Source organism: Hylaeus volcanicus, chromosome 3 (assembly GCF_026283585.1).
Source record: "Hylaeus volcanicus isolate JK05 chromosome 3, UHH_iyHylVolc1.0_haploid, whole genome shotgun sequence".
In the NCBI taxonomy this organism is placed as follows: domain Eukaryota; kingdom Metazoa; phylum Arthropoda; class Insecta; order Hymenoptera; family Colletidae; genus Hylaeus; species Hylaeus volcanicus.
In genome coordinates, this window is record NC_071978.1 from 20091913 (window position 1) to 20105505 (window position 13593).

The 13593-nt window shown below is 33.5% G+C and overlaps 1 protein-coding gene and 1 long non-coding RNA gene across 7 annotated transcripts in view; one reads left to right on the top strand and one right to left on the bottom strand.

Annotated features, from left to right (window-relative positions):
- LOC128874210 (FERM domain-containing protein 5) overlaps positions 1-13422 on the bottom strand; it is a 32338-nt gene extending 18916 nt beyond the window's left edge. For all 6 annotated transcript variants that reach the window (XM_054118695.1, XM_054118698.1, XM_054118694.1 and 3 more), the window contains exons 1-3: positions 13059-13422; positions 4182-4286; positions 1709-1751 (exon numbers count right to left, since the gene is read on the bottom strand). In XM_054118695.1, the coding sequence (XP_053974670.1) occupies positions 1709-1751; positions 4182-4286; positions 13059-13154 (244 nt within the window). In that variant the 5' untranslated portion in view covers positions 13155-13422. The remainder of the gene's footprint in view (positions 1-1708; positions 1752-4181; positions 4287-13058) is intronic.
- LOC128874212 (uncharacterized) lies at positions 11480-12421 on the top strand. The gene is made up of 3 exons (XR_008456599.1): positions 11480-11687; positions 11843-11958; positions 12284-12421. It is a non-coding gene; the product is annotated as an uncharacterized LOC128874212 (long non-coding RNA).
- Positions 13423-13593: the final 171 nt, after the last annotated feature.

Below are 13593 nucleotides of genomic sequence, written 5' to 3' on the forward strand. Positions count from 1 at the left end.
TGCTTTCATAGATAAAGCTCTCGTAAGTTTGCAGTTAACAGTTGAAGGTATAAGAATACTTCTGCGATTCGCTAGTATAAAGAAAGAAAGATCACAACATTTCACGCGTAGCGTGTCATGTCTTTGCGTTCAGTTTTTAATTATTTTAACGAAATTTCTGATGTTAAATGTAGTGGGGATTCTTCGCCGAAATCAACACGTGCCATGTTTATTCACATCTACGAGAATAATACAGGCGGTCGCTAGGGTTTGAAAGTTTCATGTGACATCGACCCACAGTGAATGAATATAGAGAAAGAAACATAGCAATCGAAGCCTTGGTCACAGCTGTTCACCGCTACATACAATTGAATCGGTGTACATACTTTTACCTATATCAGATTCATTCTACTTTACACAGGAAGCAGGTTACGTACTTATATTTGTTGTGGTAAGTATGCAATATTTAGTGTATCACAAAAACATTATAAATGATAATAACGTATTCGAAATTAATATAAGCTACGAGAGTAATAATAAATTAATATCATTCTGTTTAAATAATCAATTGAAGTACTTCTTAAAATTTGCTATTAAATAGTATGCAAAATGAGCAAGGGCAATTATTGATAGAAGAGCAGTTTTTCCATAATAACGTTAAAAATTGTTATTGCGATAAGAAAGTATTAGATACGATACAATTAAGTCAGTACATATATTCTTACTTATATCAAATTTATTTTTCGGACACAATTTTCTTATGATAAGGAAGAATCATATTACTATTCCCCTAGGTATTACAAATAGTGTGCACGTAATGTTTAAAAATAATAAAAACAGACACAAAGCATAAATGTTTACAATACCTCAGCTCATTGCAATCGATATATCGGTCTGTGTCTGCGATGACATGTTTATGAATGTAATGTACGTTTGACAGTAAATGTTCTAGATGTAATAAACTGATAGTTACGTTAGCGAACGCGTACTTTTGTAAACGGCAATAAAAAGTACCGTTTCATTATGCGATTAATATACCGAAATAAATTGTATGGTATGACTAACTATCGTGCGTGATCGCTCAAACTAATAGGGATCTCGGATACGCCTCAGTCAAAAGCATTTGCGAATTTGATCCGCTTATGAACAATTAGGGAGGGAAGGCAATTCTTTCAGGAGACAACCTTTTATTATCTGGGATCGAGGTCGACCTTCGCATGTATCGTGAGGCCAATTAAACGATAAGGATTAAGCTATTATGTTCTAATATTTCTGAACCATTGCAATTTATTTGTACCTGTGATGCTTGAGGGATGAAATTATTTGTGATTTTTATGTATTGTTATATAATTGACGACAGTAGCATACTAGTAGTATTAATTAATATTCAAGTGTAGGAAGAAGATTGTAAAATACAATTTATGTAGACACTTATGTTGTTATATTAATAAAGGGATTTAATTTAATATTTCATGTATGATTTAAATATTCTATTAATTCTATACTAAATTGTAAAATAATAAAACAATTTATATAGGAGATATTTATGTTGTCGCACCAAGGGGATTAATACATTCTATAAATTCTATCCTACATTGTAAAATACAATTTATATAGATACTTAATTTAATATTTAATGTAAGATTGAAATATTCTATGAATATTTCGTACATCAAAACCTAAATGGATTCTTTGTTTAATCAATATTACTATAAAAATGCAAACCAACCTTTTACTTGTTTGATTGCCGTTTTTGCCAGGTCTAACCAATGCTGAAACAAAATAATTTTTCTATGTAATGTAAAATATATAGCAAATAATGGGTATTGTTAAATAGTTTCGTTGTAAAAATAGAAAATGAGGTATCAACCATTTCACAAATGAATTATTATATTTGAAATAATTAATTTATGACTATTATTAAACACACGGTTGAAATAATTATTTAAATATTTTTTAGATGCAAGTTCCTAGCTCAGATTTATATCCAAGATCAAGATGGTTACTTTATAAGCAAGTTTGGGTAATTTAATTCCACGACTTCTTAGATGTAATTAATAAAAGTACACGAATTATTCTATTATCTAAGGAGGCAACTGTCGAAATAAATACACCTAAGTGCCGAAATTGGTAACGGAGCCAATGGTGTCATTGATAGCGTCTACATTACATCACTAGCTGAATTGGAGCATTCTACTTCGGAAGAGATGGAGGCTGGACCACTACAGCCGTAAAAGAAACGAGTATGTTGCGAAATAATGACTCTGAAACTCGTCGCGGGCGTTCCACAAATATAAACGTAGCAACGGAGATGCGACGTACGTTTTGGTGACGACAGAATCGTTTCAGCTTAGGAGGGCTTGCTATGGAATAGATCTTCAGTTCATTCCTAACGGAAGCATTAGTGCCAAGCGAAAGCGGAAGCTCTGAAAAGTCTATTTCGAGAAACCGAATTGGACGCAATTACAGTGGCGAATTTCTTCCTGCTCTAGTTCCACTTTTCAGTTGTTTATTCGGAACACCATCTTTCAACGTTAATTGTTGTACCTATCCGTCCAGGCTTGCTTTTTACATGACAGGTTTTATAGTCTTTTCAGTCTTTTAAATTATCATCGATTCTTATTTCTAATTTAATCATTTCTGAGTTCACAGTTTTTTTTTACTGTTTCGCTATTTTAATCTATTACGTATTTCATAATGTTTCATTCTAAGTATGTACATAGATAAACTGTATACATGTATATTTATAATGAAACATTTATTTGGAAACATCAAACCTATCATTTAATTTAGACAAGTTTCTTTAATAGAGAGCGAATACTTATGGAAGTGACTGTGAATAATTCTACAAGTAAAAATCTTCAATCAGGGATCGTGACGACTAATCATGTTAAATATTATAAAAAAAAATATACCAGTAAATACGACAGAAATACTTATAGAAATTATTAGACTTTGCATATTTTTATGTCTAGGATTTTTCACATATATCTATAACTCTCATCTTAGTGTATCAACAGGTTTATAAACATTTGAAATGTAACTATAAAAATATACTTATATTCTCACTTTGGTTTTTGTACAAGTTATACTTCCAATTACATTTCTATCCATCATTTTTCTATTTATTTCCCTCCTTAACGTGTTGAGTTTTTTTTATATCAGACTTATCCTTTTCTTATCTTAATCTACATCTAAGTCTAATGTTCCTATCTTCCTAGTTTAAAATATCCGTTATTTATCTATCGAATTTATTTCCCTCCTTAACGTACCTGAGTTTTTTTTAATCTGACCTATTCTTTCCTTATCTTAATCTATTTATAAGACTTGGTCCTATCTCCCTGCTCTATGAGGTACGAATGTAGTTACCGATAGGCTGCTGGTAATCGAGATAGGGAACAGATGCTTGAAATGTGGCCACAAGATGTAACAGAGTGAGAAGAAACCGCGATTTATGAAGTTCCCAGCAATTGGACTGCTTTGGACAAAATAAAGGCAATATCTTGCGAGACAACTGTGTCGGGCATTGATCATATGAAAAGTACTTGCATTAAGTTACAACCGCTGGAAAGCGACCCATTATTATCACGTTACAGGCATCACGTTTATAGAATTGGGAGAGCTTCTGATTTTTGAAGATCGTACCCTCAGAATAAAATGAAACCCAGGCACAAAGACAAAAACAAAATGTGTACAATTTAAATAGTTGTTACAATTCAATATATTATTATAATTTCATTTAACTCGTGTCTACTTGAGACGTAATTAAGATAAGCCTTCTGGTTTAGCATGCATTTATTATATTAGTATTATAAATGCATCAAACCTGCAGATTATTTATTATAATTAATCTATTTCAACGATATCTATATATACAAACAATTACTACTTAAACCATTACTTAAACTTTTCTATTTATCCAACACACAAAGACGAATCGTTAGAGATTTATCGTCGTTAAAGAATCCATTTCACTATCAGAAAAATGACGACGTGTTTAACTTTAAATGTAAACATCAACGCGTTAATTAAGAACTCTGAGAAGTGGTTTCCTTACGAATTGATGTTTAACAGAGTCCAAGCTTGGACACCTGTTCCATCGTAAATTTATTCTCACGCGATAAAAGAACTGCCAAGAAAAGAACCTATTCGACCGAGAATAAAGTATGATAACATGTGCACTATTATGCGAACAAACTTACTCTTTGCCTACAGTGATCCACGTAGCGAAGTCCAAAGTAATCCGTTTCCATGATGTTAAGTTGCTTGCATACATATTCCAGGATGTATCTTCCCTTGTGTTGAGGCTGTAATAAAAAGGGATAAGTGCAAATAATTGGAACAAAAACATGTCACCAATTACATTTGAAGTCCATTAAACTATATTATACTGTATGTATATGAAATACGAGAATAAGTATATACATGAAATAATGACAAATAATAAATCTACGATTCATTGAAATAATATTTATTTAAATTATGTAAATTAACATTTTAATACTTCTATATTGATATATCATTACATGTTTTACTTGATAATGAGTAAAAAGTATCTCATCACTGTGCATTACATATTATAATATTAGACTAATCTATGAAATATTTATAACGTTCGATTATTTTACTAAAATCTCAAATTATATTATAGTTATTTAATCCCGAATTAACTAGCGCTAATAATATAGCACATATACCAAATTCTAATTTAATAAGAAGAAATAAATATCAAAACCGATTTTTACATTGCGAATAAATACATTTTCATAAAAGAACAAAACCATTTCACTCATATACATTCAAATGGTTATAAAAAATGATGCATAGTCCTTATCAAACAAAGATGATCTCCCTGGTTTGTAAACACTGAGACCAGACAAACATTTTATTTATCCAGAGAAAAATAAATTGTTGGGATGTTACATCTGAAAGAACACATGAGGTAAGAAGCGCAGTCCTGTACCTCGCAGTCCTTTTTATTACTAAAAGACATCGAAACATTCCATACATCGAGGTAGGATCCCCGGGGATCCAGCCTCGAACCTATCTTTATTTTTTAGGCAATGCAACGTTCGACTGCTCGCCTCTCTTGATACATCCGAGTCCACTCTAAATAATCAATTCTATGACACCCGATAGCTACGTAACTTGGAGTCGCTAGCCATCGACGGGTATCCGTTAGGGTGCATGGTTTATGTTACGGTTCCATTGGCCCTGACGCAGCCGTAAACCTATAGAGGCTACGCTATACGAGTGTCTGCGATGGAGCTTCGCTATCGACTGAAGAAGTTCTCTGAATAGAAGTCTGAGTAGTCAATGGGTGCATTCAGTAGACTGATCATGATCACTGATCCAATCATTAGAAACCGCTAGCACTGTATACAAGAATATTTCAATATTCACATTTTACAATTAGATAACGACTGTCAAAGCCTCATAAATAACTTTTTAGAAAACAAATATACTGCGTGTCCCAAAAATGTTGTAAGTGTTGTAACACCTTGAAAGGGGTGGTTCAGGAGGTGATTTGAAACAACTTTTTCATTGTTCTTTCATTGATTACGGGTAATTGAGTTATATCGGCGCAACTTTTTGAGACACGCATGTTTCCCTTAAGTTTTCCCTTGAAATGGCGCAAGAAATCAAATCAAAATGTAGTAAAATTGCTAAGATATATACAAGAAATGTCAGCGGATTTTGTATCAGACGAGAAGATGAGAAGCGTGCTCACGACGGTCCGAGCACTTTTTCGACACCACTTGAAAAGAGCGATAAGGAGAGTTTGGGAACATAGCACGAACTGTATAGTGAGATTTATTAGTACCAATAAACAAGTTTAAATCTGGAGGAAAAGATTTTCAAAGCTGCGCTCAGTCTGGTTTGAAGTGTCGAGCAGTATACCTAGATCGAATGAGTGAGAAAATCGGAAAACTGATTCTCTTCTTGGTTTATAAATTGTTGGTTTATAAACCAACCAATAATGAAACGCCAATCATACACCACAAGTTTATCAAAAGACTCATTGACCAGTTGAGGGGTGATTTTCGTCCATCCACATCTTTCGCTAGACTAGACAATAAATTACATATTCCCGATGTGGGACAAAGAAAACGGGATTGTATAGTTTGTTCCAACAGGAAAACATCTGGTGGCAGGCGTCAAACAACTTATTATTGCCAAACGTGCACTAATCAGGCTGCAATGCATATTGGGGAGTGTTTCAAAACCTACCATACTGTACAAAATTATAAGAAATAAAATATTGATTTTTTTACAAATATACATTTCTCGATTTCAACCAATTCATATAAGTCCAATATCATCATAATAAGTTACTTAGTTCCAAAGCTATACAAAATAATACGAGAGTTTGAAAATGTCCGTTTCTGCCACAAAGTGGCGCGGAGTAGCTGGTGGCCAACGTCGAGAATGGCACGGCGTGCAAAGGGTTGATATCTGCTTAACGAAGTCTCGGATAACATTTTCGCTAAGGAAAAAGTTGTTTCAAATCACCTCCCGAACCACCCCTTTCAAGGTATTACAACATTTTTGGGACACCCTGTATACCGTATTTTAATAAAATCACTAGGACCATCTGATAGATACATAACACAAGTAACATTGTGTAACCCTTTGGCCTAAAACCACGAGTAAGACTCGTGGTAAGGAATTTGGGCTATAATCAACAAGCACGAGTCTGACTCGTGGTATACATATATGTACATACTATGTTCGGACTTCCTACCTTCCTGTTTGCTATAACCCGAGCAATCGCGAGATAGCGCGTAGGTCAAGGGGTTAAATTCGTTTAAATCTAGACGCCAATTCACAACCTCGGTAATCTGCATCGTACTCTAATCGCCGATGCAGAGTACAGAGATTGAGAACCAGCGCCAAGATTTAAATAAATTTAAACAATGTCTTAGATTTAGAACAGTCCTAGTCCTTGAAGAAGGGCTTTTAAGTTTTTACTTTTTATTTTTGAAACTGAACGTCGGCCGAATAAACTGTTAATATAAACAAAGTTTCGTCTTGTCTTTCTCTATAAGGTGTTATTTTCCAAAAATTGTTTTAACGAATTTAGAGGTTCTAGTAAAAATTGTGCCGCAGTCAAATGGTTAACGACAATCCTTTGCCCTTGTCGACATCATGAACGAGGCTCTCATGCAATAATGAAGGTTCCACTGTGCAAATAATAGATGCACTAGTCTTTGTCATGGTCTATAGCTGATTGCAAGATTGTCGCTGCTTCAATCTGAGCACAGGCGCTACACCCATTATTTATTCCGTCTATTATCGTCTGTGGAACCGACGCTATTACACCAGATACAACTACGTCTATCCCTTCCAAAAAAACCTGATCCATTTTTGAGGGAATTTTCCATATGAAAACTATATCAAATAGTAAGTTAAAATCTAAGTACATAACACTACAATGAATTAAGTTATGCATGTATACACTTTAAAGTATCATGTGAGTGAATACAATTTTAACACGGTTTACGTGGTTTGCCTATGGTGCCAACATGAATTTTTTATTATGCAAATTATTGAGAATGAGAGCAAATAATTGCACTAAAAAAGTGGCGACACATTGCGCCCACTGGTTTCAATGTAATTCATCGCAGTGTGAACAAAAAATAATATGTATATTTTCCTTGTATTAATAAAATTATTTTTCCATGTTCTGTATGCCATTAATTTCTTCAAACGATTATAGTAACAATGGTATTATTTAAAAATTTATCAGTATCGATATTTACTGTAATTATGTATTTTTACTATTGGTCGCGTCGCCGGTCACCGGTGGCCCCCACGGCAGTAAACGTGTTAATAGGTCATCGGTCGGTAAAATATTAAATTCATACACGCAAGCAATCGTAAAATTTCTTCATATTATTCGAAAGATCAGACAAAAATGATGTAACATCTAATAAAAAGTGATTTATATGTGGAGGAGTGTTTTCAAATCAAATACAATTTGGTCAGAGAACTCTGGTTTGAACAAATAAGATGCATGTTATTAATATTCAATGGTGAGAAAGTTATCCATGCGGTGAGACGGTCTACGTGATCTATACCACCGGATGTAAAGTATACCTCTCTCGATAAAACGGAAGCTGATACACGTTCCAGTTATTAGGTATCAAGACTTTTCATTAGATGAAAAAGAAACCTCCGTTACGCATTTCAGGCTCGTAATAAGATGAAAGAATACTTGGAGATCCATTCTGGTAACCATGTACTCATTTTTAGGGTAAGCATGTTTCAGAGTTTCAACAGTTAAAAGGAATTCCTAAAATTCAAATTTTCTCTATAATAATTAATATAGATTTATTAATATAAATTTTGGTACCGACTAACATAAACTGAATAATTTTTAAGTTATAAATAAAGGTTTTGTTTAAGACTCTGCCAGAACATTCTCGTTCAGCGTTGTATACAGGATGAGCCATAAAAAGTGTAACAGCTGAATATTTTTAAAGCTATAAAAGACATAAAAAAAATGTTACTAGGCAAAGTGGTTTAATTTGATATCTTTTCACGTAAAGTTATGATTAAGATATTAAAGTGACCAACATTCCTTTAAATGAAATTGTGCATTTTTCGATATGCATTAGCGTAGAGCTTCAGAGATACACTACCGCTCAAAAGTATATGGACACTTGCGAAATACATATGTATTATATTAGCATCGCATAAATGTTATTTAAGTATCTAAAGTAGTGACCAAAATTTGATTTGTTTCTTAGGAAATATCTAACGTTTTAAATTAAAAATTACCTCGATTTTTATTAGTTTAAGTAGACTAAATTTAAATACTGGGTTCATCGACCTATCCGCCGCGGTTTGATATTACCACTTCCACTAATTCTTATCTTTCTCAAGAGAATACAACTTAATACATATCGAAGAACTCATTGAACTCGTTCTGTATAGAGATGAAACAAAGCGGAACTTGAGATTCTTTTAAGCATCGAGACCGTTCCATTAGATTTTGTATTTCTAGACAGGAATTTTATTTCTGCATACTCATTATATAATTTGCACAAAAAAAATTAATTCTATTATGCTATGATACCCCCAAAACGATAACAATAATAATCACAATTGATACAAGCGTTCTAAATACCTTTCTAAACTATAACAAGCGTTCTAAACTATGTTTAACTTTGAATAGAACAAAACAAGCGTCCGGATACTTTTGAGCGGTAGTGTATATAGTCGTAAAACTTCACTATGTATTTAGTATTCAAAGTGAACTTTACACTTCGATGACGGTTGATCATGAAAAAATGCAGGAAATTACAGATGTACTACGCACGAAACATATATTACTAAAAATAGAAATCAGTGATTATTATCGCATAATTCAGTTTCAGTTCAAAATGTTGTATTCTCTGTTTTAATGAGGTTGAAATATTCCAGGCATCATTATACCGTTTATAAATGTACGTGATATCTGATTATTGTTTATCACTGTGCCGGTTAATGAACAAAAAGCATTATTTCGTAAGTGAGTTTCGGCGTGTACAAAAGACGATAAACGCGACAGGGAACGTGTTAACTAAATAGCGTGGGCAAGACCACGCGAGTTTTGATTAGCTAACGTTGGCTACGAAAGTGGAAGCAACAAGTACAAGAAGGTAATAGTCGATGGAATAAATACGGAACGATGAACTTATGAGTTTTCATTCAAGATTCACAGAAGCCCAATTAAAAAAAACAGCATCTCGCTAATCGAGCATTCAAACACTAGGCTGAGACAGCTTTCATAAATATATAACACTAATACGTACAACTAATTTACGTCACAGTTTAACATGAAACGAGTTATAGTAAAACAGAGTCGTGTGTCTAATCACAGAAATAAGATAATATTTCTTGTATTCTAACACAGCATTAATATTATACAATATTTATTTGATCTATTGGAATAGTTTTCAGATAAATATTTATTTCTAACATTTCGTAATTCATATAATCATGGAAACATACAATGCTATCTCGGTTATAAATAACGAAGTATTGCAAATTGATTTATGAACTGAAAAGTAATGGGTGTATGCATAAGTTCTGTAAGTTATGTTTAAATAAATAAACTTAGTTCGTAAATATTGATACATCGTTTTCTAGTATCAGGTGCTTTTTTTTATGTTTTTTATGTATTGACATAACTTCGTTTGAAAAGTGCAGATTCCATTTGGTTAATAAAGTAATTCAAAACAAATACCTACAAAACTTAAAAGCATACAGCTAATATCACAGCATTAACAGGAATGTATGAAAGCTAGGATTACCATAATTAAGAATGTTTATTTTCCCAAGGTTTAATCATGGCATCCATCAAGGGGAAAATCCTTGTCTAAATCTTCCTTACTCGATTAAATAACTAAATGTTTACTTGTGAAATATTTTATTCTGTAATTCTAACTTTCATTTAAAGTAACGGACGAACAATTATTTATATTTGAAACTGGCGCCAAGAAGTTTGCAAGGAGATTCCGTTCAGACGCCATTAGAGCATGTAAAATCTTTTGTTCTATTGTGTACTTATCAACGCTATTCCTTGTACATTATTTAAAATATAACTTATTACTACAAAACACCTACACTTATTTGCGACCTTCAACATACATTCTATTCGTTATTCGAAACTTTTGAAGAGAATATTTAAATTTATAAGAATGTTGCCTATCTTCAGACGAATCGTCCGCGTAAAAAGGGCGGGATTTCTTAATGGTGTAATTGTATAAGGTAATTCCGTACGAAATTATTTAGACAATATTTTTTTAGCGAAGCGTCTCATTAAATCATAAATCATAAGTTACGTGTATACAGGATGTAGAGAAACGATAATGAATTTATCAAATGGCTTCGTAATAACAAGTATGAAGTCAGCGGAAATTTATGCACGCGTGGGATAAAAATAGACTGTCTAAACATGAAGGAAAAGAATCAGCAGAAATCACATAATAGTTATGTATTCAAAGGAAACAAGCTTTGCATCAAAAAGCAAGCTTAGTCTAAAATACAAAATATTTTTTCTCAAACTTTGTTTCGAAAATAGCGGAAAAAATATTTCCAAGTTTATTTTATCACTACTACATTCACTGTCAAAGAGTATAAATTGTAAATTTTTTAAATTTTATCTTGGAAACTACTGCTAATTGATTTTCCTATGCCCAATCTATGCAACCTTGCTGAAAAACAAGTTTGTATTTTAAGATTATAGTTTTCTCATTTGAGTGTACCTTAAATACCCTCCTACCTCCTTTCACCAACAATATAGATACAAATAACAAAGCTGATGCAAGTCTTTAAATGTCAAATTGTTGAGATACATGTAAATGCCAATGCACATCTTTGTATTCATTTCCTGAAATTATTTTTAACAGTGACTGGCAATTTTGGAACATGACTATAAAATTAACTTCAATCGTAAATATTTTACTGTCATGTTAGGATGTTTGACTTTGACATTTAAAGAACACCTGTGATGCATTAGTTTGTACCAACATTCCAAAGGAATAACACTGGAAGCATTAGGATCTCAAGGTATTAAAAGTCCGAAGATCAATAGTATGGATAACCAGAGCAAAGCAAATATAGGATGGTCGATGTTGGTATTCCTTCATTAATAATTTGCAATGGGATAAGCGAACATAACAGTTTAAAGAAAATCAACCTTGCCTTTATCTACAAAAGTAAGTGCAACATGATCTGAGTTGGATAACCTTTACATGTTTACTATATTGTAATTTCTCTGTTACTACACTGTAAATGTGTTACTCTCGATTCATTGAAAAATTACATAATTTTTTATAAGCTAACTTAAATTGAAAAAGAATGATCCTGACAGATTATTAATGTTACAAAAAACGTCCGCACTACAAGGTAAACAGTTTTACTAGCAAGAAACAAATTTCTCAACTGATGATCAATCTACATTATCCATTAAGTGTGTTTAAAAAAAATGTAAGTATGCTGAATGCTAACGACCATTATATCACCCATGTTAATTATTGTTGACGAGACACAAGTATACTATTGTCTTCATAGACAAATATCATTGACCAGTTACATGTATTTTTGTGTATGCAAATACACCAACTTTTGTAATTATTAAACTGAAGTAGGGAAGCAAGGTTCTTCCTAATTATTTGTTGTTGTTTTATATTCTTAAAATTTACCGTAATCAAAATCTACAGAATAAAACCAACAAACTAAATGGTGATGGCACAGAACCTAACATTTCTTTTATTGTTTCTAAGAGTGCCCTTAGAAAAGATTTAACTTTCAGATTATCAGGAAAAATCATGTCTTAGAATGAGTAATACCCACAGGAAAAGAAAGGGTACAGGGTATGCTCTCCAAAAAAAACTTCAGTGAAACTAGATATACTTGTAAAACTTGTTGTGTATCCCTGTATACATATAGATAGTTCCTATACAGGCTATCACACATGAAATATGTATTATCATACACATATAAGACATGTACTTTCATAAAATAAATTATGTACAGGTATATACAAATTAGTTAAATTTAGGGGTTTTTGTATTCAATCATGGGAATAATCAACGACATGCATTAGTTCTTGTACAGGCAACACTTTCTATAGCATTCAAGTGTATATTCAGTACCTATATGTATACCTCACTATATCCCTTTCCACCAAGTATACATGAAATTCAAACTGAAAAAACACCTCGCATAGCGTTTGATACATTCGATTCAAGAATGGTTGATTCTTCACATAAACTTTCTACTTAAACGGTAAGGTCAATACTAATACGATATCCAAGAAAAAATTGTTGACAAGTAAGAACAGTCGTGTCAGTAATTGTCCAAGATTGTTCGAAACGATCGCTTCGATTGAACGAACCGTGAATAGGTGTGTAAGGGAAAACAGGAGAATTTTCATTGAAAGTCGTCTTTTTGATCGGAAAAACGAGTGTAGCCTCGGTTTGTTTCGCTGGCCGATCGTTACCGGTCAGAGGACGAAAAAGGGGTAGAAGAAGCGCGTGTACAAGCATCAATAGTCGCGTGCGACGGCCAGTCACGAGTCTTCTTACCTGAAAGTCGCAGTGGATAATTTCGGCGTCGTCTAGAAGTCGAATAGTGGCGCGATGCACCACCGTAACGTCACTCTTGCTGCCAAATTTCAACATTTCTGCCCTCAAGTCGCCACCTGAATTATCCCTCCGGCCCTCATCATCCCCTGCTCCACAGCACCACACACTGCCTGTTGATTACACTCGTTTTACGTTGTCGGTCTCGATACCGTAAACTGTCGTGATTGTCGCAAACGCGCGACTCCCTTGCGAATTTTCCGACAAGTTGACACAGCGCACAACCGCACGGCACAATGAACAACAAGACATCACCGTAAAGGAACTCCAAACTGTCAACCGGTCCCATCCACTGGCTCGCTGTTGCGATGATGCCACGTTTACGACGAAACGCGAGGTTGCCGTTCGAGGATATGGCAGTTGCGTAACGCGGTCGACTCGCGAACTATATCGCGGCGGGAAATTCAAAAGTCGCGTTACGAATGCAGAAGTTTCTTGCGTTACGATAAATACATTGCTTTAGTATGGTTTGATTGTT